The 24,551-nt window shown below is 35.6% G+C and overlaps 3 protein-coding genes across 6 annotated transcripts; all 3 read left to right on the top strand.

The window, feature by feature from the left end:
• The first annotated feature begins 5,360 nt into the window (after positions 1 to 5,360).
• LOC107764751 (beta-xylosidase/alpha-L-arabinofuranosidase 2) lies at positions 5,361 to 11,193 on the top strand. The gene is made up of 7 exons (XM_016583353.2): positions 5,361 to 6,266; positions 8,412 to 8,699; positions 8,863 to 9,032; positions 9,118 to 9,215; positions 9,418 to 9,768; positions 9,925 to 10,335; positions 10,433 to 11,193. The coding sequence occupies exons 1-7, from the start codon at positions 5,802 to 5,804 to the stop codon at positions 11,002 to 11,004; spliced, it is 2,355 nt and encodes a 784-aa protein (XP_016438839.1). The 5' UTR covers positions 5,361 to 5,801; the 3' UTR covers positions 11,005 to 11,193.
• Positions 11,194 to 15,058: 3,865 nt separating this feature from the next.
• LOC107764752 (uncharacterized) lies at positions 15,059 to 17,731 on the top strand. 4 transcript variants are annotated; one of them, XM_016583356.2, is made up of 5 exons: positions 15,059 to 15,318; positions 15,879 to 16,468; positions 16,662 to 16,721; positions 16,843 to 17,265; positions 17,335 to 17,731. In XM_016583356.2, the coding sequence occupies exons 2-4, from the start codon at positions 15,896 to 15,898 to the stop codon at positions 17,215 to 17,217; spliced, it is 1,008 nt and encodes a 335-aa protein (XP_016438842.2). In that variant the 5' UTR covers positions 15,059 to 15,318; positions 15,879 to 15,895; the 3' UTR covers positions 17,218 to 17,265; positions 17,335 to 17,731. The 4 variants fall into 4 exon arrangements, with proteins under 4 accessions (XP_016438842.2, XP_016438840.2, XP_075079121.1 ...); XM_016583354.2 differs by having other exon boundaries at positions 16,843 to 17,731; XM_075223020.1 differs by lacking the exon at positions 15,059 to 15,318 and adding an exon at positions 15,532 to 15,628 and having other exon boundaries at positions 16,843 to 17,731.
• A 1,759-nt stretch (positions 17,732 to 19,490) lies between these two features.
• Positions 19,491 to 19,826, top strand: LOC142165218 (uncharacterized). The gene has a single exon (XM_075223819.1). It carries the CDS (start codon positions 19,491 to 19,493, stop codon positions 19,824 to 19,826), a length of 336 nt encoding a protein of 111 aa, XP_075079920.1.
• Positions 19,827 to 24,551: the final 4,725 nt, after the last annotated feature.

The following is a 24,551-nucleotide window of genomic DNA, read 5'->3' as shown; positions in this document are numbered from 1 at the left end:
TGAGGTCTAAATCCTCACATTTCAAAATCCCTAGTTTCTACCGAAAAATTCCCAATTCCATGAAAACCTTAGATTCTAGGTTGAAATCTTGTAAAATGAAGTAAAAGATTAAAAAAAACTAGTTTAGAATCACTTACTTATGATTTGAGGAGGAAAGGTTCTTTTGAAAATTACCTCTTGTGTTTTAGGTTTTGAAATTTTGAAGAATAGGAGAAAAATCTTGTCCAAAAGTCATTTTGATCAGTTGTAGGTGTCGCATTTGCGACCTGGGGTTCGTAAATGCAAACCCCGCAAATGCAAAGAACCTATCGCAAATGCGAAGGTCTCCTCATTCCTGCTTGCATCGCAAATGCGAGCCTGACCCTTTCCGCAAATGCGATCATGTGATCACAAATGCGATCACTGCCTTCCCCCGGCCCGTCCCAATTCGCAAATGCGAATACTGGCCTTCCCAGCCACTCCTCGCAAATGTGATGAGTGGATCACAAATGTGAACCCATCAGTGGTCGCAAATGTGATGCTTGACCTTACATTTGCGAGGTCTGAGGCCTGCAACAAAAATCTGATGCACCAGCAATGTTCTAAGTCCTATTTTTACTTCGTAGCCTATTTGAAACTTACCCGAGCCCTCGTGGCTCCAAACCAAACATGTACACAAGTCTTAAGACATCATACGAACTTGCTCGTGCGATCAAATCGCGAAAATAACACGTAGAACTATGAATTTAGCACCAAATCAAATGAAATTCTCAAGCACACTTTAAAATTCCTATTTTCACAACCAGACGTCCGAATCACCACAAACCAACTCTGTTTCTCACCAAATTTCATGTACAAGTCTTAAATATTATAATGAGCCTGTATCAGACTTCGGAACCAAAATATGGACCCGATACCAAAAAGATCAAACATTAATAATTTCCTAAAAACCATTAAATTTTTAGACTTTCAATTTTCATTAAAAATTCATAACTCGAGCTAGGGATCTCCGAATCCGATTCCGGGCATACGCCCAGGTCCCATGTTTTGAAACGGACCTACAGAGACTGTCAAAATACGAATTCGGATCCGTTTATCAAAAATGTTGACCGAAGTCAACTCAAATGAAGTTTTTAAGCAAAAATTCTTATTTTTATTAACTTTCAACACAAAAGCTTTTCGGAAATACACCCGGACTGTGCACACAAATCTAAGAGGGATAAATAAGGTTTTAAAGGCCTCGGAACACAGAATTTTATTTTAAATCATAAAATGACCTATCGGATCATCACATGATCTTAACTCATTGAATTGCCTTCTATATTGAATCCCCTTAATTTCTGGCCTTTATAATTTTCACTGCATGAAATTAAATAGGAAATTATTATAGCTTGCATTTCACGTACAAAATTGCCGCTCTCCAAATGAAAGTAAAAGGTATCCCGAGGATATCATTTTTCGTAAAGAACCAGCTCAATATTTCTGAAAGTAACTAGGGTCCTTTGCTGAAAATGCTGTTGGTTGCTTTAAACTTACATTTTCTCACAATGATAATGTTTAAACAAGAATGACACACGAGCTTCTTTAGTTTCTTTTTCTTGTTTATTCCTTCTCCAAATGAATGTAAAGGGTATTATTTTTATTTGTGAGAAAACAGCTTAACTACTATTTCTGAAAGTAATTATTAGGACTCATTATTGCTGAAAATGTTGTAGAATGAGTTCACTTTTTTATTTTCTCAAAACGATAATGTTCAAACAATAATGACTTAATGAATACTACTTCCTTTTACTCTATTGCTCCCTTTATCGCAGTTTGTTTTTTTTAGTTTGTGGTAAAAAGAATGATATTTTTAGTTATTTGGGAACTTTCTGATCTTAACATTCATATTTTACACAAAATGACATGACTTGTCGGGACCCACTTGGTATAAAAGTTCATATTTTTAAATTTTATATGCAGCAGAAAAATGGGAAAAGATCATGCCGAATTCTCATATTTGCACCACCGCTCATTTAAAAGAATAATTTTGATACTTTGTATATATGTTGGTTGTATGAGTGTTAAGCATTTTCTTTATTCTTAAACTTCATGCATACTTAAATACCTTCACGTAAAATGAGATGAACGCAGAACTTATTTCTTCCTTTTTCTCTTTGGATTGAACTATGAATGTGGGAAAATTAAAGAATGGTAGAAAAGGAAAGGATTTTTGGTGAGATTTGTCTCCTGCGTCAATTGTGCAAAATTGCAACTGAAACTTCAATCTCAACACAAATTCTTCAATTCCCATCAATACGATGTTTCAAATCATCGTGTAGTTCAATCGTGGTATATACGATGGAGCGAATGAACATCATTTTTGTTGTTGCTATATATACATATATAAAGTATGTTCTGGTTTTCTTACTCGAGTCCAAATCAAGAACAAGAACAGTTATATATATATATATATATATATATATATATATATATATATATATATATATATATATATATATTATTTACTTTTGTTGATATTGTAATTGTTCGGCTAAAGGAATTCAATTGAAGGCTCGTAGCATCATGCGCCCCTTAGCTACAATGATCTCAGGGGTGGCACCGCTACTAAGATGGTCAATTAATAAACTCACTAATAAAATTTATGATATCAGCTGAATCTCTTTAGTCGAAAATTTATATTATACAAATTATAAGATAAATATAATAATTATTTTGTGTATATAGAAACTGTTAAATCCCTTTGATATATAAGGAATTTTTTAGTACTTGTCATGACCCGGTGTACGGCGCGTAGCATTCCCTAATCCGATGAATTTTGTCAATTATATTCGTCAGATTGATGTTTTTCATTTATTGTTATCAAATGATGCTTTATGAACAAAGCAAATTTTCAGGGTCATTATTCTGATAATGACTTTGGACTGATATGAAAATTTTAGACAATATATACGAAAGATGACTTCAGCAAGATCACTAAATTAAAGATTGGGACTCGTATTCAGTTCTGCCAAAAGAATTTAGCTCAAGTGTAGATAATGCCAAATGTATAATTAAGCGATTGTCGAACCTTTCGCTCGTATATATTATTCGAATTTGGTTTATATATAGAATTTAAACTTGAAATTCATGGTCTTGCAATAAGAAAATCCGATATCGAATGGGGATGCTTATTATATAAAGCATACTTTACTAGAATTTTTATATCTACTGGAGTTTCAAAATTGTCACTAATACTTTCTTGTGTAATTCTATCAAATACAAAGTTCTAAAAGAAAAAACAAAAATAACTTTATCTTTAAATGTTATACATGCGTTACCTCTAAGCCAAATGCGGTGTGCATCAAAAGCTTAAATTCATAAACAAATTTAATTTCATAAACAACTCAATTAACATTTAAGAAGTATAAATAATAACAGCATAAATACTCCGAAAATATATATAAGGATCATCAAATGATTTTAATTCTATAAAACAAAAGGGAAAGAATATTAATATGGATAAGCAGATAAGTACATATGGAAGAACTCCAAGGATATATATGACAAAAAGGAAACTGAGGAAGACGAAAAGAAAAGTTTAGCTGGATCCTAATTTTCGACGGGAATGATTAAATTATTCCAATAAATTTTTTTTTATAATACGCCTGCATATTGTTGTTCCTATACACTGCAATTTTACAAAAGAGTACAGAAATTGTTGATAAAAGTGTAGTAGCAACACTCGGCAGTCAAATTTTTCTGTTTTTAGAGAGAGTCCTGAATGGTGAGTATAGAGCGACGTGAGAAAGTCTTGGATCTGATATTGTAAGTTATAAGTTTGGAGTATTTTTGCACAATAAAAGGGGAATATCAAGTTTTTGGAGTATTTGCATGAGGACAAATTCGTGAGAATTTACTACTCTTTTTATTTGTCATAAACTGAGAATGAATAAGAAAATAACTTGTTAAATAGGAGAAATTAATTTCGTACGCTATTAAGGTAAATTATTGCAGTTAATGATATACCAGCACAGTGACGTACACATGATTTTTCATAAATAATATCAATATTTAAAGAAGTGAATAAATGAATAAATTATTATAATATAACAAGCAATGTCATTTTTATATTTATTTGATATTTATTTATACATTATTATATATATATATATATATATATATATATATATATATATATATATATATATATATAATACTATAATTTTTGACGAAGCAATGTTGCCTCTACACCAGCCTATTAATGAGAGTTTAGACGAAAGCCATTCAATTGCTGAACAGCTGCAATTCTGGCGCGTATTGGATATATTTAGTGGCGGTAAAAAAAAGCTCCTTTATAAGGGACTGAACGCTGGGTGAAGAAAATGACCAGAGTTAGCTCATAGCGTAATCAAATTCACGGGCCTTTTGTAAAGCGACTTACCGTAGATCTTTGTGGTCCGATTTTTTGTTGATTCCACACCTAAAGGGAGCTTAGTGCAACTTGTACTTTTTAGTGTCATCAACCTACATGGACTATATGGAGTACACTAGGACATTGTGGGGACCCATTTGATTATTGGTTACATTCTTTTATCACATAAAGAGACGGAAAAAGAGATATTACGCTATTGATCGAGTTTGAACTCTTCACTTCAATTGTGGATGATAGAAAACTCACAAAGTGACGGACTGACGAATAAATTTTTCTTCTTCTTGGCTAAGTTGCTACACGAGAAACCTAAAACCTCTCGTCAAACCTTCTTTAGCAACTAAATCACGTATAAATAGAAATTAATTAGATCATATACCGGCAAGTTTAAGTTTTCAAGAAACTCTTATTTAATATGTACTTCCTTCGTTTCAATTTAAATGACATACTTTCGTAATTAGTCCGTTTTAGAATCAATGACACATTTTTTATATTTGGAAATAATTCAACTTTAAACTTTTTATTTTACCATTCTTATCTTTTATAAGAAGCTTTTATAGTCATATAAATGTCATGGCCTCACAAAGCTTTTGCCCCTTAAGCTTTGAGGACCACATATTTCAAAAATCTTTTTTTTTTCTTCTTAAATTTTGTGTCAAGTCAAACTATATCATCTAAATTAAAACAGAGACCCCTAATAACATATTAAATTATGTTGATTGTGTAAAAGAGATGGAAGTGTTTGTTTTTCTTACTTTTTACTTTCTTCATTTACACTTTGACCTTGTGTAAAGCAATCATTTTATTCTCCATGGCTTGGCTATTTTATATCCACTACAAAGCCGAAAAAAGAGCCGCCCTCTATCTTTCAGGAGACTTACAGATTCAAATAATACAAAACCGCATTGACCTCTCTCTCTTGGCTCAATATTACTGTTATATAATGCACATACACATCAACTTCCTAATCAATCCATGCAAATTGTGTATCCAATTCTTTATGTTTTTATGGTTTTACGCACTAAAAAAGTCACTGTCTACAGACTCTGTTAGGAACTTCCAAACAAACAAAAAGTTGTTATAGAAATTCGAAAACAAGAAAAAGGCCACTAAAAGTAGAAATCTTTCACGGACCCCATTTTCTCATCTTGCAGAATTTTATTGGAGAAGAGAAAGTGTTCAAGTGGGCAGATTCTTGTACTTGTATGGTAAATAAAACAAGTCACAATTAATGATTTTTCTTTGCATTTATCCATCACGGGTTACTACAAAACAATATTTGTTTTTAATTACTTCCACCCTAATTATGCAAGTTTCCTCTCTATAAAAAACCACCCTCCTCTAACACTAAAATTTGCCTCTCTTTTCATATATTTCTTCTAGTATTCTCTTAGATTTTTATAGAGAGGTCATGAAGAACAGAGGGCTGGCCTTTTCATGTAATGGCAAAAATAGCCACTACTCTGTTTTCCTCTGTTTCTTCTACATTCTTGGCTTCATGTTTAGTCATTCTCTGTTAGAATTCAAGCCGGTTTTGGCTCAGAATTCGCCCGTTTTCGCTTGTGATATCACGAGCAATCCTGGACTGGCGAATTTAACATTCTGCGACGCGTCTTTGACGGTGGAAACAAGGGTGAGTGATCTGGTGCAGAGATTGACATTGTCTGAAAAGATTGGATTCTTAGTGAGTGGTGCAGGTGGTGTGAGTAGGCTCGGGATTCCACGCTACGAGTGGTGGTCAGAGGCATTACATGGAGTTTCATATACTGGTCCAGGAGTACATTTTTCTGGTTTGGTTCCTGGTGCTACTAGTTTCCCTCAAGTCATTCTAACTGCTGCTTCTTTCAATGTCACCTTGTTTGAAACCATTGGAAAGGTAAATCTTAGATTGCTTTGATTCCATTTCTTCAGCTTTTAATATTTTATACAATCAGCTTAAATAAGAGATAACTACGACGATCCAGGATTGTTAAATCATAAATACTTAATTATTTTTATCTCAAAATTGCTACTAAGGCTGGGTGCTCGGTTAATATATTTGTAAAAAATTTCTTGTTTTTCATAATAAATAACTAGTGTTTATTGGTTCCATCATAATGTAGATCCGCCTATGATTACGACTATGATATGAGTGGATTAGTTATCTAAAAAATAAGACAAATGGCCTGCTATAATTTTTTTTTACATTATCGGTACATGTAACTTAAATCTTTAGTTTCTTGATGACACACAGGGGATGCACATGGGTTCCGGAAAAAATATTAAATGTGTTTACTAATATTCTGTAAAAATGAAGTAAGATATAGCAATGACATCACTTCTTGCCATAGAGTACTTCTTGGTCCCCTGGTGAAGCTCGTATTTGGGCTTGTAAAGTTCGTAGATTCGAATTAGGACCTACTTTTCTATTTTTTTGAATATCTTTGAGCGAATATTTTTGTTAAAAATTTGAGGCTAAGGAGAATTGAACTTACACCTCATTTGCAATTATATTCAACTAAATGGCAAAGGTCTTCAACTTGTGAAAAAATGATATTAAATAATATTATTTTCTATTTATTTATGTAGATACGATATCGCTTACAAAAAATTCTGCGTACGCCCTGATGATACTGAGCTCCATCTTCCTTCTATATGTTTCTTTGTCTAGTATTTTTATCCAAAGACATTAGGAGTATTTTTTTAATCTGTATTTTCTTAAGGAGTTCAAATTGATTAGAATTCTGTTTGGATTTTTTTGGAAAAAGGGATGAAATTTCTTTCATGAATGTTGATAGAAAGTGAAGTTTAATTCTCGACGTACGTTGCCGACGCACCATTATTTTCAAAACCACCTTCTTCTTTTTTCCTATTAAAGAGTCCTTTGTCCAGTTTTATGGCTAATGCATGCTTAGGTTTCGTCTTATCGACGCTAAGTTGATTGCCACAAAAAACATTATTATTATTATTATTATTATTATTATTATTATTATTATTATTATTATTATTATTATTATTATTATTATTATTATTATTATTATTATTATTATTATTTTACTTTGGAACTAAGGTAAACATTTTTGGCTAAAGGAATCTTAATCATCAGAGCTAGTACTTTCTTTATTAATTAAACAGAAATAATGAAATGGCAAGTTTACATTATCTATGTATCTTAACATGCTGTAGTAGGTAATGTCTTATATTCTAGATTATTAGTCTACTTTTATTTTTTAGGTGATCTGATAGTATAGATTTTCTTATATACTAGTATTATATAAAACTTAAACTTTATGCAAATGTATATATCAGAATGATTCCAGCTTGTAATGTGGTTTGCTTAGTCAGGTTAAATTGCATTAGCTTCTGAATTTTGGTTAAGATGGTTAAATCTTTCAGACCATCAGTGTCAAATGCATGAAACAAACATTTCGGTTATTTATTAAACAGTTATGCCTGAATAGCCCATTCACCAAATGGTAATGACAGGGATATTAGTAGAAAAGCTACTACATTTAATTTTTCAAAATTTGTACAGCAGAATTTTCCTTTTCTCTATGTGAAATCAAACTCTTGATAGGAAATATGAGGCTTTAGTTACATTTTCTTGTACTTATTACTTAAATCTCATAGAAATCAATTGCGAATCACATATCAAACAAATTAATTCTTAATTAGAAATGGACCTTGAGTGTTAGGAGTGAATTTAATTGAACCCATCATTTTCGACATAGACCATAGATGTATATGTGTGAGTAATTCTTAGACATAGCATAAATATTTATATTAGAACCTATATCTTTTACAAATTCAGAATTTTGAACCAAAAAGGGCAGCCCGGTGATATTAACCTCGCGCTACGCGAGGTCCTGGAAGGACTGGACCACAAGGGTCTATTATATTGTACGCAGTCTTACCTTGCATTTCTGCTAGAGGTTGTTTCCATGGCTCGAACCATGGCAACAGCTTTAATAGTTACACCAAGACTCCTCTTCAGAATTTTGAACAAATAAAGATTAAATACTGGATCCGTCGCTGCTTGCAGGTGGTATCTACCGAGGCTAGGGCAATGTATAATGTTGGTTTAGCAGGATTGACATATTGGTCTCCCAATATCAATATTTTCCGCGACCCGAGATGGGGAAGAGGCCAAGAAACTCCAGGAGAAGATCCAACACTCACCAGCAAGTATGGTGCAGCCTATGTTAGAGGCTTGCAACAAACAGATGATGGTAGCAAAGATAAGCTCAAGGTTGCAGCTTGTTGTAAGCATTACACAGCTTATGATGTTGATAATTGGAAAGGAATCCAAAGATACAATTTCAATGCTGTGGTTAGTTCTCTCTCCTTGTGCTATTTCACTTGAAACATCTAGTCATTTAGCCATATCTTTTGGTCAAGTTTAATAGTATGAGTGCTGCAATTATGCTAATGATGTAAACATTCTTTACACTTTAGTGTACATAAGTGAAATGTTTTGCTTCCTTTGTGAGTAGGTAACACAACAAGATATGGATGATACATTTCAACCCCCATTCAAGAGTTGTGTTCTTGAAGGAAATGTCGCGAGTGTGATGTGTTCATATAACCAAGTTAATGGCAAGCCAACATGCGGTGATCCGGACCTTCTTGCTGGGATTATCAGAGGAGAATGGAATTTAAATGGGTATAATATTATGTTTTCTTCATTTTTTTGCTTTTCAAATGAGTTAGAAGAATCTATACTACTTATACAAGTATGCCTAAAACAGATATATAGTTACGGATTGTGATTCATTGAATGAGATATTTAATTCTCAACACTACACCAAAACACCAGAGGAGACTGCAGCTTTGGGTCTAAATTCAGGTGAACTATTTTCTATCTCTTTATGTTTAGGGAATAATGCATTTCAATCATATATATGTTCCTTCTGTCACAATTCCATGTCCAGTATAACATCATGACATAAACTGGGACGGAGGGAGTATTATCGTACCATTGACCTCTACTGAGGTTCGATCTTCATATTACTAAGCCAAGAATGTGGTATGTATCTTGAATGTGACAGGGGTGGACCTGAATTGTGGATCTTGGCTGAGTAAATACACTCAAGGTGCTGTTAACCAAAAACTTGTGAATGAATCAGTTATTGACAGAGCTATCTCAAACAACTTTGCAACACTAATGAGACTTGGATTCTTTGATGGTAATCCAAGAAACCACATTTATGGAAACCTTGGCCCTAAAGATGTCTGCACACCGGAAAACCAAGAGCTTGCTCGTGAAGCTGCAAGGCAAGGGATTGTCTTGCTGAAAAACACTGCTGGATCGCTACCTTTAACTCCCTCCGCCATCAAGTCCTTAGCGGTCATTGGTCCTAATGCCAATGTAACCAAAACCATGATTGGCAATTATGAAGGTACATTGACATATCAGACTTGCTATGAAGAGTTACTCACCTGTTATTATAGGTCAATTTAACTTGATGCTATAAATATTCTTTACACTGTCAGTGCACAGAACTTAGACTCTTCCTAAGTCTTGTTTTTTCTCAAATCATTTCCGACTTTTGCAGGAACCCCATGCAAGTACACAACTCCCTTGCAAGGCCTAACAGCCTCAGTTGCCACAATTTACAAGCCTGGATGTTCTGATGTGTCTTGCAACACTGCCCAACTTGACGATGCTAAGAAAATAGCATCCACAGCTGATGCTGTGGTCATGGTAATGGGATCTGATCAATCTATCGAAAGAGAAAGCCTGGACAGAGTTAATATAACGCTTCCAGGACAACAATCAGTTCTAATAGCAGAGGTTGCTAAAGTTGCCAAGGGTCCTGTAATTCTTGTTATCATGTCTGGAGGTGGCATGGACGTACAATTTGCAGTCGATAATCCTAAGATAACTAGCATTCTTTGGGTTGGTTTCCCTGGAGAAGCCGGTGGTGCTGCCTTAGCAGACGTCATATTTGGATATTACAATCCAAGTCTGCCTCTCATTTCCATTTTCAAGAAAGTTACATCAAATTAAGATCTCTATTTTCTCTATATTGACTAAATAGCTTAAATTATTGAATCTTGTAGGTGGAAGACTACCAATGACATGGTATCCACAATCATATGCAGACGCGGTTCCAATGACTATTATGAACATGAGGCCTGATCCTGCCACAAACTACCCTGGCAGGACTTATAGGTTCTATACCGGTCCAACTGTTTTCACATTTGGTCATGGACTAAGCTACTCTCAGTTCAAACACCGCCTAGATCAAGCGCCAACATTTGTATCCATCCCCCTCGAGGAAAAACATACTTGTCGTTCAACAAAGTGCAAGTCTATTGATACTGTTGAGCAAAGTTGCAGCAATGTGGGATTTAATGTTCATCTTAGAGTTAAAAATATGGGGAAGATTAGTGGAAGCCATACAATTTTCTTATTCAATTCACCTCCCTCAGTCCATAATGCACCTCAGAAGCATTTGTTGGGGTTTAAGAAAGTCCATTTGACAGCACAAGAAGAAGGGGTTGTTAAGTTCAATGTAGATGTTTGCAAGCATTTGAGTGTACATGATGAGCTTGGAAATAAGAAAGTTGCATTAGGACAACATGTTCTTCATATAGGAGATTTGAAACATTCCTTCACTGTGAGGATTTGAAGAACTCAAGATAACTTCATTTTCTTTTTCTCTCAAAAGAGAAAAAGAGAAATATGACAAGATGAAAAAATCCAAACATTGAATGAATTGAGACAACTGTAACAAGTTTCTTGTTTTTTTGCCGATTTATTAATCTTAACTAGAGGAATCAAAATCTTGAAGTGAAATGAAGCTATCTACAAATTCTTGTATATTTCTTCCAGATATCATATATATTATTGTTACCTCAAAAACTCCGATATAGGGTGTTCAATATATGTTATATATCATTACAATCTAATATTTTACCTATATATACAGCGTAATTTTTCGACGAAGGATGGTCAACTGACCACCCTTAGGCCTATGTACCTTCGCCCCTGCTCATAAAGAGACAGTACTCAAATACATTGATCATTTTAGCATTTAAACAAACTTTAGGAGGCAAAATAAATCTACATAGTATAGTTACCCTCCAAAATAATTGTCACGACCGAAAATTCACCTAGTCGTGATGACACCTAACTTAACCCGCTAGTTAAGCCAAATAACAGTCAACACAACTCCTATGAAATTAATAAGTGAAATAACCGAATTTCTACACAATAACCCAATGATTGGTTGGACAAGTCATGAGCCACTAAAATATAGATCTACAAAGCTAGTATGAAATAAATACAACATATGTTTGGAATGTACATAAACATATTACAATCTAAAACTACCAAGGATAAATGATAGCTATATCCGGAAAAGCAAGTACATCTTCAGTGCCAGCTCCCGTCATCCACATCATCTCAGCTCCAAGATCTGCACACAAGGTGCAGAAGTGTAGTATGAGTACAACCGACCCCAAGTACTCAGCAAGTATCATAACTAACCTCGGCGAGATAATAGAAGCAAAAATTATAAATGACACTCGTCATTCACCTGCACAATTCATAAATTCCAACAAGTACAGAACAATAATATGATCAAATCATGAAATCACAGATAAAACTATCTTGGTGCACACAATTTTCTTAAAGTGCGTTGCTAAGACAACAAGCTAGCATATACGGGAAAATATGCAAATAAATCAGCTAAGTGATGGCCATTTTTCCATCCTTGTACAGAAGCAACAAAGCCTCAGTATTCAGGCTTTAGACCATGGATGATGATCCGCTTCATCTTCGTCTCTCCAATTGGAGCTTGTGTACCTAACTCTGAGATCTCTCAGCATAGTACATTTACCTTATGAAATTATTCTGCAAATGTCATGTTGTATTGTGCTATCGAGAGTAATTCACTCTCTAAGAGTTGAAGCCTCGTATCATTTTTCTTTGAAAATAGCTTGGCGAACGTATCACCAGCTTTCTTAGGGGTGGTGACATCTCGCATATGCTCTAGCACATCCTCTTCAGCCGTCGCCTTCAAAGCACACATACCTTTGCCCGCTTTTATCTTCCATTTCCTCAATGTGCCGTTTGCATCTTCTGCTTCTGGTTCCTTGCTACCAATAACACCTCCCACATATCTTGCCCTTGCATAAAAGACAATCATGCAAGTTGAGCATGTATTGTAGTTACTGTTGTTGAGCTTTTTCATTCCGCCAACAGTTTGTCGACAACAAAAAATCTCATAATAAAGGAAACTACAATAGATGATCTCCCAAAGCTATTGAAAAACATAAGGGCTAAGACACAACAATCTTTCAGGCTGTTACTAAAGGATATAGAAGCTTTTCTTGTTCTAAAATAAATACTCAAAAGCAAGATTATATCTGTAAAAGCAGAGACAAAACAAACCTAATAAATTTTCTTGGAAGTAGGTAACATTCAAGGTAGATGAGGCCTTTATATAGGCATCCAAGACCATGTATATTACATCATACTTGCCCACTAACACAACAAATCCAATAGCTATAAAACTGAAAATTACTTCTACTAACTTCCCCTGACCAACAACAACAACAACAACATACCCAATATTATCTCATACCGTGGGGTCTGGGAAGGCTAGTGTGTACGCACACCTTACCCCTACCTTGCGAGGATTAACTTCCCATGACCACTAAGAATAATAGTGGCATTACATGCTAAGAATCAGGTTAGTTACAGGGAAATATCAGACTAATAACTAAAGACTTAGTGTTAAACTGAAAATCAAAAGGCTGGAGTTGGTCTTTTAACAGGTAGGGGAACCAAAAAGGGAAACCATGATATGCACAACAATGTTATTGATAATGGGTATAAGTTGGTTCTTGGTTTGGGCCCAACACATACTATGTAATCTAATGACTATTATCCTGTTGGAGGTAATAAAAATAAAGGGATTACTACTTCATTGAATCAGGGATTGCTATCTGAGGGTGATTCAATTCTCAAACTTGGGCTATCTGAGAGGACTAATGAAATTTCTGACATGCTTGAGTTTTCTACTGCCACTCAGCGTAATTCTGGTCAACCTAGTCATTTTTATCAATTATCTTCAGATGATAGGCGTACAGTTCCTATTGTCGATAAAGGTTCTACACCGGCAAAGAAGTCAGGTAGATACATGCCATCACTTCTTCTGGCACCAAGAATGGGAAACAACTCTATATCCTTGCAAGCTGCAGATATGTTAGAGAAGGATGCAAAACGTTGCCATTTCCCTGAGCTGAGCTCTAAACCTTATGTTATCTCTGACTATTCAAGGAATACCATCTCTGAGCCAACTACAAAGGCTACATCCTCGGAGCATAGGACTAGCAATTTCAAGAGATGTGAGTTTGTAGGATGTACAAAAGGAGCCCGAGGCCGGGAAAAGAGTCCTTGTATTGGGCATGGGGGCGGATAGAGATGCCAGAAGCCTGGCTGCAATAAAAAAGGTGCTGAGAGCAGGACTGTATACTGTAAAGCGCATGGTGGATGGAGGAGGTGCCAGCACCTGGGATGTACCAAAAGTGCGAAAGGGGGAACAAACTACTGCAAAGTACATAGTGGTGGGAAATGATATGATTTTTTTGGAGGTTGCACTAAAGAAGCACGTGGGCCGATCAGGCATTGTGGGGTTAAGAGATGCAAGGTAGAAGGATACACTCGTAGTATTGAGGGCCAAGTTGTCTTATGCACATCTCTAGGTGGTGGACATTGTTGCCAATTCCCTAGTTGTTCAAAGAGTGCACGAGGAAACACCTTATTTTGCAAAGCCCATGGTGGTGAAAAACGTTGCATGTTTGCTGGCTGCAAAAAAGGAGCTAATGGGACCGACCACACCTCTTTGCAAGGCCCATGGTGGTGGAAACCATTGTCTCTCTGATGGTGGTGGGATATGCCCCAAGAGTGAACATGGAGGCACAAGTTTTTGTGTTTCTCACAGGGGTGGGAAGAGGTGTGCTGCCAGGATGCACTAAAAGGCAACGACTAATGCACTAAAAGGCAGCGACTCATTCTTCCTCCTTAGCAAACATGGACTCAGATTCAATTCATTCACTCGAGAAGTACGCTAAAAGGCAACGACTCATACATACAGGTATTGGTTCTCTTGTCGATGAAGGTTTCATCATCTACTTCCGGTCCCTTGCATTCATAGAAGCAGGATGACAGAACCTCTTGCAGAAGCGGAGCCAGAATTTTAACTTTATGGGTTCTGGATTTCAGAACAACGATTTTAAGAGCTATTAATTGGGTTCTAAATTTAATATTTGTACGTATTTAATAAATTTTTTAACATAAATACACTGTTTGAGCAAAAGCTACTGGGTTCGGCCGAACCAGCATTCGACCTTCTAGCTCCGCCACTGACCTCTTGCCTGGGAATTGAAAGAAACGACACAAATAAAAGCTTTAATTTCAGAAAAGATACCTTGAACTGTTTGTAACAAGACAAGTTTGGAATATTGGTTAAGCGTGGACTTGTTTGTTCAGACAATCACATGCTTTCTAAAGTGAAGGATAATTACTTGAATAAAAGTAGTTGACATAATAACTGAATTTGGCTATAGCGTTATTACGTTTTAAATTTTAAATTCACTGTAGTCCATTTGGGTAGTTATTATTAGGACGAAGGCTAAATAGGGAAGCTATTGCAGGTAACCGGAAAATGAAGACTCTGTTTTGGCGGTGTCCCTCCAAAGAGAAGACTGTTGACGGATCCTATAAATACCACGTCTTCTTCATAACTAAGAATTAGGGTTCATAAAATCACTATCAGTAGAACTCTTCTGCTTCTACACCTAGACGAACTCTGAAAATACGCATCACAAACATTCTCTGAAGTTCAAAATACTCGGAAATCGCACGCATACGGTTTCGCATTCAAAGTTCGAAGAACATTCACGAATCTGCATGAATGCATTCACATCTCTTTGAGGTTCTCTTCTCAGTTGATTGAATTTATCGTTAATTTCCGCATTAATTTCTCTTTTTCATATATGTTATCCGATTTTTACGCCTCGATTCCGATTCAGTAAAGTTTGAACATTTGGTGAGAGGTCAAACTCAAAACTCAAATCTCGAAAGTGAGCAAACTGATTTTAGGTTTTAATATGTTCATTTGACATTCTATCTTGTTGTTAATCAGTTAAATTTTTTGAATTTTATGTGCTTCTGAATTGTGATTGCTTGAATTTGGATGAACTTACGGTAGCGGTAATGATTAGAAAAACTCAGATAATACTGAGGTTCTCTTCTTAATTAATCGTATTTATCCTAAATTTCCGCATGAATTTATCATTCTCATGTATATTATCCAATATTCCGACTTGATTTCTTCTAACAATAAAGTTTGAAAATTTGGCGGGAGCTCATACTCAAAAATCGAGATCGAAAGTCAGAGCGATCAAACTTTAGTGTAAAGATGCTTAATTAATACTATTCGATTTAAATTAGGGTTTCCTTTTGATTTTATATGCTTGTGGTTTGTGATTGCAGAAGAATTCGAAGAAAGCATGGATTTGTTTTGCGGTAACAGTAACGATTCGCAAGCTTCCAAAGTCCAGTCCTTGGATGTTTCACCAATCAACTCTCAAAACTTCATCGGCCGTGGCCGTTTTTATCCTGGACCAAAAACTCGGATCCTCGACCCTTACACGTCTTCAGATAGTTCTGGTAGTTCTTCCAATAGAGTACTCTCTCCGCTAGCCCGGTACCTTCATTCCAGCTCGCCGGTGTCGTTTGCCAGCGATTCGCCGGAGCGTCGTTCTCTAGTAAATACTAGCAGCGGAAGCAGAAGCGGTTCCGGCAGCGGCGGCGTTTTCCGTTCGCCTCTAGCTTCGATTGAGAATATCGAGATTCTGCCGGCGTTCAGGACTCCGGTGAAAGTCGAAGAGGATGTGGTAGTCATGGACGGCATTCTCGTTGAGCCGAAACATGGCGCAAGAGCTAAATCTTCGCCGTCAACGTCAGATTCCGGTGGAAGGTGGTCGTCGTCAACATCAGGAAGTGAAAATAGCTCTCACATGTCGGAAGTTTGTCGGTGGTGGGGGGATACCGGCACGTGCCGCTTTGGTTCCAAATGCCGGGTCTCTCTCTTCTCTTTCTTCTCTCTCTTTCTCAAAGGAATATGATCCAATGCTTCTGGAATATTCTTGCACTCATTGAACGGTTGAGATCAACTTTCTAGTTTTGACATTGATCTCAACCACAAATTTTCTCATTCATAGTCAACTTTACTAAAATGCACAACTCAAAACATTTATCCCTTCAATTAAACAGTTTGTGCACGGAAAAGAAGATTTACGCCCAACTGCTTTCGCCACCTGGAATCATTCTGAGGTATTAACATTTTAACTAAATGTATTTACCGCTGAATTTATCTTTTTTAGGATTATAATGTATCAATTAAAGTTCATTGTGAAAAATCATTGTGATCATCTTCACATGGTTATGTTTGTAGGCACCGAGCAGCAGGTCATACAGTTCAGGATCATGTGCATATGGACCGAGGGGCCGATCTGCTCATCACCAGGTCAACTCAGCCGCGTCTTCAACAGAATCAGCAGCAATGGCCACGCCTACTGCTGTCAAAAAAATTGTGTCAACTAAAGACAAAGAGCCCCCAAGCAGCGACAGTAGCCCCAGTTCCACCACCTCCACAATTGGTATCTCTGGCACTGACTGGTCTCCCTTGGATGATAATATCGAAGTTTCTTTGCCTTCTGGTGAAAAATGTCCTTCTAGGGAAGATGTTGATGCTCATATACAGACTGTTCTCTATGGTCTTTCTGGAAGGAAGAGATTGCCAGTATGTGTTGAATTTTCTGAGGAGTAGCTGTGCCATATTCCCAAGTCTCCCTTCTTGCCATCAACTACCAATAAGGTAATCAAGAGCTGTTAGTTACTTCCTTCAAATTTCAAAAGGATTGTAACTGCTTTTGTTGCGTTGCAGATTTGACAACTTCTGGAGTAGTACTATCATAACAAAGACTATTGTCAAATAATATCTAGGATATGAATGGACAATTGGACATGGATCATACAACATTGAATTGCTTAGTGTTTTTGGCTGATACAGAATAAAACTGGAAACATACTAATAGCTGATATGAAGTGCAGGGTTGCAGGGGTCTTGCCCCAAATGATCTCAGTTTACCAAAATCAAGATGTTCGATATTCTTTTTTGTAAATTTGCTTCCTGAATGTTGAGCTTTTGTATAAAAAATCAACATAACATCACCTACATATCGCAGCGGATAGTCCCTGAATACTCTGAGAACTGTTTGCTTAAGGCAATTAGGTTCAACTTTACCAATCAATCAAAGTGAGAGGTACTAAATTTGCCTTGATCCTTGCCATGATTGTTTTTAGGTATAACTGCGCAATTGTACAGTTTCTTTTGTTGTGCTAGTATTTTTCATTTCACCCAGTAAGCAGGTGAGAGAAATAACTTACTTGAGGTACAGGATAACACTAGGACTGAAATTCGTAATAAATTATTCAAATTTTGACGTCTTGGCTATAAAAGAGAGTACAAGGATTTAAATTCTATTCGAATTGTGACAGCCTGACCATTTTAATGTCTTAGCAGAAATTTATCGTGCTAGTGTTTGAGAACCAGTATAAGGTTCACCACTTGTAGCTCTAAATTTGTAAAGTGTGTTGATAATAAAATCAAATTTCCTTGGTTTTAGTAGCTCAAGCGCGTAGGTTTATAAAGAAATGCTGGTCGTCCTTAAGGTGTGTTCGCTACAAAACAGTTCTGAAAGTTATTTACTTATGGGAAAAAGAGGATCAGATTTTATGTGTTTGCCTTGGTTTTAGTCAATCTATGAATCAGGCATTTGAATTTCGCTGTTGTGCGTAGCAAGTTAACGTGTCCTTTTAAGGAATATTATTCTCATCTGTTCAATAATTTGTGATGAACCTGAATCTCCACTCACATCTACCAATTAGATTGGTTGGCTCAACAAATTTCTACCGTGATGGGGTGATTGCAAGTGGGGAAGGAAGTCTGGACGTTGGTTTTCGCCAGTGCCGGGTGGTAGGAGAAAGAGGAGTTGATGTTTTTATTTTCCTATTTTTCTCTGCGTCGAAATTTCTATATTTAATCTACGAAACGAAAATAACCTGAATTTTTACCACAGTAAAATGGCATGGCACTTTATGTCACCAAAGTGGCTGGAATGATTTTTTTTGAGGTTCAGGCAACTACATAATAAATAAATGATTTAGTAGTTGTAAAAAGGCCCCGCCTCTTGACATTCTCTCTCTAGACTTTCTCTCTCGGCGCACGGTTGAGCGTGCATGCTATCTTGCGCTGATCGAAAAAGGGGAGAGGACGACTAAAAAAGAATGTAACAAAGGTTCAATTAGCAGAATTCATAGCATCAGGTAGTAGAAGTAGGAATTTGGGAAGGAACTGTGGAAATGATTCACAATTAGGAACCCTAACTTGCGGCAAAGGAACACCGGTGATATCATCCAATTCTGTAGGATTGAGCACCATGCAGACGAAGCTAACGCATGATCTGGGGAGTTTGAGTCCTAATGTGAGGAATTCTACACCTCAATCAGCTGTTGTGAAGACTGGTATGGGAAATTCAGAAGAAATCATTGTTCCATTGGTCGATACTATTCCATTAATGGAAACAGTGAAGAAGCAAAAGGAGAAAAGTACAATAGTAGAAGAAGTAACAAAATCAAGTAATACATGTACTACAAGCAACACAAAGCACATGGAGGAGCAACAAGGTAAGAATCAGAATACTACAAAGGCACTAGGTGAAGAGGCAGTAAAACCAGAGTTGGGGAAAACTGAGAAAAATTGGGCAAATCTATTCACTAGCAACAAACCGGCTACAAAAGGAATGGATCTAGTGTTCATACCACCTACCATTCATGATGGAGTAAAGAAAGTGCAGTTACAACAGGAGGAGATGGAGGTGGAAAATGCGAAATGGTAGAAGGCTATGATCTTGTATGTTATTGGAGATTCAGCTTCAATAGGAGCCATGGAGAGATTCATAGCAGCACAATGAAACTTTGCTGCTAAACCAAAAGTATTTTTATCATAACGAAGGGTATTTTGTTATACTATTCAATAGCATGGATGATAAGAATGAAGTGTTGTATTCAGGGCCACATACCATGGGAGCAAAGCCATTAATTTTGAAATCATGGTCGGCAGATTTTGATTTGTATAATGAAGTTCTTAAGACTATACCATTATGGGTTAGTTTTCCTAATCTTCCTTTGAATTGTTGGGGAAGGATGACTCTAAGCAGAATTGCTAGTGGATTGGGCTGCCCTATCTATGCTGATGAATGCACAACCAATACATCCAAGATCTTTTATGCCCGAGTCCTTATTGAAATGGATATCAGTAAAGAGCTACCTAAATGTATTAAAATACAAGATCCTGCAGGGAAGGAGTTTGAATAGTTGGTGGAATATGACTGGGTGCCACAATATTGTAAGAAATGCTTGATGGTGGGACATGATTGTGATGGAGAGCAAGGCAAAGCTGGGGTAGCTAGGAAGAATTTTCAAGGAGAGCAGCAACTGTCACACCTCCTTTTTCCGGCACCGCGAGGTGCGTAGGGAGTTTTTTCCAATTAAAGGACAGTCGAAACGGGATTGGTTTAATTATTTCAGAGTCGCCACTTGGGAGATTTAGGGTGTCCCAAGTCACCAATTTTAATCCCGAATCGAGGAAAAGAATGACTCTATATTACAGTCTGCGTACCAGAAATCCAGATAAGGAATTCTGTTAACCCGGGAGAAGGTGTTAGGCATTCCCGAGTTCCGTGGTTCTAGCACGGTCGCTCAACTGTTATATTCGGCTTATTTATCTGATTTTTAATACAATTATGAACCATGTGCAAATTTTATCTTTTACCGCTTTATTATTATAATTATTATTTTTTAGGAATGTGAACATCGCTTAAAACATATCTTTGGATTGTGTCACATGAAATGCACCCACAATACGAAACATATTTTATTTGATGTTTTAGGATTTAGATTTGGGTCGCATGAAATGCGCATCCGAGTTTAAGAAGGTAAAATTAATTAAATCGCGCCTAAAGAGTTTAACGCGTCATTATCTTTGGGGAAGGAAGTGAAATTCACTAAACAATCCATCCCAAATTCTAAGTAATTTTTTTTAATAATTAAATAAATAAATGAGATTGGAGAATCCTATACATTTGTATTATTTACATCTATTTATTTTTAGCGAAATCCTTTAATAATATCCTTTAATGACTACCTTTTTATTATTACTAAGTTTTTTTTATAAATATAAAATCAATATCTACATTCTTGAAAATGACATATTAAATAGAAGAGAAAAACAAATATTAGCAGAAAGTAATAAAATTATAATCATAGATACAACATGGAATTATTCGAAAAGTAAAAAAATAAAAAAAACTAATTATCCCATAGTTGGATTAAAATTCAAATTATTAGTAAGACTTAAGCTTATTGAAACTAATTATTTACAAATACTGAAAATTGAAAGAAATAAAAATAAAAACTTGAGTACTAAATCATATTTCTAAAAAATTAAACAATTTAACATTAACTAACTTTGTTTTAATTCATCATGTCCTAATACTTGTTTGCAAACTAATTCATGTTATAACTGAAATTGACTACATGATTCAGATTAACTTATCGTTGACGAAAAAACCTTATGAATAAGGAACTTAGTTAATTTTTGCCAAACTGATTCAATAACGTCATTTTTACGTTATTTCTTCTATTTTTTTTTATTAAACAATTTTAATTAATAATCAGGTTTAAATATATTTCCTAATAATCTGGTAAAGACGTTATTTAATATTTCGCTATAATATGCCTAGTGATGCCGATGACAGTGATTTACGGAATAATAATACATGAATAACCTAAATACAATACAAAAAATTAAATTAAACTAAATTAAAAATTTAACACTCCATTCTTCATTTCAGCTTACAAAATGCCAAAATTACAGTTGTGTACCTGATATTGTCAATATAAGAAGAAGAAAGTCAGCAACGTAATACGTAACACAGCAACAGCAACAATAACCAGCAATAACCAGTCAACGAAAATCCCAGTGACAGCTTTGAAAAATTCAAAATAAAATCCAGGAATGCCGAAAATAACGGACAGAAACCAAGGGAAATTTTCAGATTTTTGACAGGCTAGTTAATCTTCAACCCTTAATTTCTACACCTGTATACCAGAATATTTATCAGGTGTGTACTACTTTCTCTTCTAATTTTCAATTTTTTTTCTTTGTATGTTTTTCTTTTCTTGAGAGTTTCAATTTTTTTTTTCGGAATAAATGTTCAGCTTTTTTTTTTCAATCTTTTTTTTTCTGTCTGTATTTTTCCTCTTGTGTTCAAGACTTCACATATATATATCTCATCCCATAAATCAATTAAAACCAATCCCTTTCTCTACCAAACCCATTATCTTCCCACTCATCCCCATTACATTAAATAAATATATCACACCACCCCATTATATTTTGTCCCCCATGCCTTATTTAAAATAATGCAAGATTCCCCTTTAATTTAAATCTTGTCCCCCCTTTATATTAAATAATCATATCACAACCCACCCCATTTCATTTTGTCCCCCATGCTTCAAATAAACAATTACAAAAATGTACAATTCCTAAACTACCCCTTCCGATCTTACTGAAATTACCAAACTACCCCTGAACGTATTACAAATTTACCAAACTACCCATCAGGTATAACACATCAATTAATCAAACTTAACCAAAATATAGACAATATGATCAATTTCTAACAATGTTCAAACAACAATATGAACACGGATGAACATCATAACAACAATATCATATGAACATGATTTTAACAACATTTCAACAACAAATCACATGAACACAAATTGAACAACCAAGAACAACTAAAATTTGATTGAACAATATTTTAGCAACAAACAATCCTATTTTCGGATTCAACACCAACAACAAACAAAGTATGAAGATTTCTAAATTCAATCATATTGAACTTAAAATCAACTCTAACAACATTACAACAAACAATTCTTATAGTAAACTTAAACAAGATTATGAGACAAATTTAAAAAAATAATCATAAGTGATAAACAAGAAATCAAACTATACAAAATTCGGATTCAAGATCATCTAAACAAAGTATGAACATGAGTGAATCTATTTTAACACAACAAACATGACGGATTAAACGATTAAATCAATATATTCCTTTAACACAACTAAATTCTTTAAACAAATAACAAGATCGACGAAGAAACAATTATTAACTTAAACTTGAACTTAACAATACTAACAATTTCTAACAATTCATAAACACATGAAACAAATTGAAGAAATAGTTAATTAAATTTCAATTTGAATCTAACAAACAACAAACTAACAAATATTCACTTAAACAATAATACAAACATGAAATAAACATGAAAACAACTAATTAATCGTTTATTTGAAATCTGAAAAATTAATTTAACAAAACATATGAACAAACTAAAAAAATTAATTCAAACGATAGACATGAACAAAACAAACATTTGCCGTTTTTAGATTCGAGAAATATCAAAACAAAATACGGATAAAATAAAACTCAAAATCTACCAACCGGATTGAAACGAAGGTGTACGGACTGTTTTGACAGACCTCGATCAAAGCTTGACCAAACGACGACGAACATGAACAAATGAAGCCGCGCCGAAGCAGCAACAGTAGTTGACGCGGCAGAAACGGAGGAAGTAACATCGCTTCACCGTAGAGCTGTTCGACGCACCTGTGCGTGCTCGTCCATGGCGGAGAAGCAGCAGCTCGGAGGAGAAGAAACAGCAGCAAAACGAGCTGAAGAAGCATGGACGCCTCTGGTCGTTTGGACGTGACGACGACGAAGATAACAACAAAGTTATACGCGGCCAGCAGTTCACGTAGCTCGCGACTAGCTATATCGCGTGACAGCAATAGCTCATGCCTGGGCGGTAACCTGGCGACTGGGTTCGTCTGGGATTCTGTCCGGCGATGAGGTCATCCAACAGATGGTCGTTCATGGGACGCAAGGGGGAGGAAGAAGAAGAAAAAAAAACAGCAGCGATGGAGTTTTCTTGAGGTCGTTTATGGAGTTTGAGGTCGTTCATCAGTTCATGGGAGGTCAGCTTGGAGGTGTTTGGTGAGTGTGTGTGTGAGTGTGATGTGGGGATAAAGGGAATGGGAGAGGGGCAGCCATGGTTGGAATGGAGTTTTTTGAGGAAGAAGAAGGAGAAATGGGGGGGGGGGGGCGGATGCTTAGGCGTTTTTAGGGTTTTTCTTTTTTTTTTTGTTTTATTTTGTTTGTAAAATAATAGGGGTGTTGGGTTATGGACTGGGTCGACCCAGTTCGAAATGGACTGGGTCGTAGGGAAGATTGGGCCATTTTTTGGGCCTGTGGCTTGAAGTTGAAGAAGAGGCCTAATTCCGACTTTCTTTATATTTTCGCTCTCTTTTCTTCTTTTATTTTTCTAAAACTAAATTATAAAAATACTTAAACTATTATTAAGAACTAAATTAATCGCAAATTAACTCCTAATAATAATTAACGCACAATTAAGTATTAATTAAGCATAAAATTGTATATTTGGTCATTAAATGCTAAAAATGCAAACGATGCCTATTTTTGTAATTTTTAATTTTTTGTAAACAAATTTAATTAGTAACAATTATAGAATTAAATCCTACATGCAAATGTGACATATTTTTGTATTTTTTATTAATTTAGCAAATAAACATGCATAAACAAATACAAATAATTATTCAAAATGTCACAAAATATCACAAAATGGCACACCAAGAAAATTCATTTTATTTTTGAATTTTTTTTTTGGGAGTAATTCTCATATAGGGCAAAAATCACGTGCTTACAGCTGCCCCTCTTTGCCCGGATACACGAAGGGTTTTCGTGCAAAGATAAAGCGAGCGATTTTTGCCCATTCGCGTACTCCGTTGAAGCATTTTTTTGAAAAAGATTTGACCGAACCTTTGCTTCAAAGGTTTCCTACATATCCTGGGCTAAACAGGAATCAGGTCAATGTAGTTCGGGAAGTCTTGGTAGCTCGGACTACCATGGGACTGCAAAGTTACTGCTGTTGCATGCTACTTTTACTGTT

This window comes from Nicotiana tabacum, chromosome 10, assembly GCF_000715075.1.
Source record: "Nicotiana tabacum cultivar K326 chromosome 10, ASM71507v2, whole genome shotgun sequence".
Taxonomy (NCBI): Eukaryota; Viridiplantae; Streptophyta; class Magnoliopsida; order Solanales; family Solanaceae; genus Nicotiana; species Nicotiana tabacum.
Note: the sequence above shows the minus strand (reverse complement) of the source record. Positions and strands in the feature narration are given on the sequence as shown.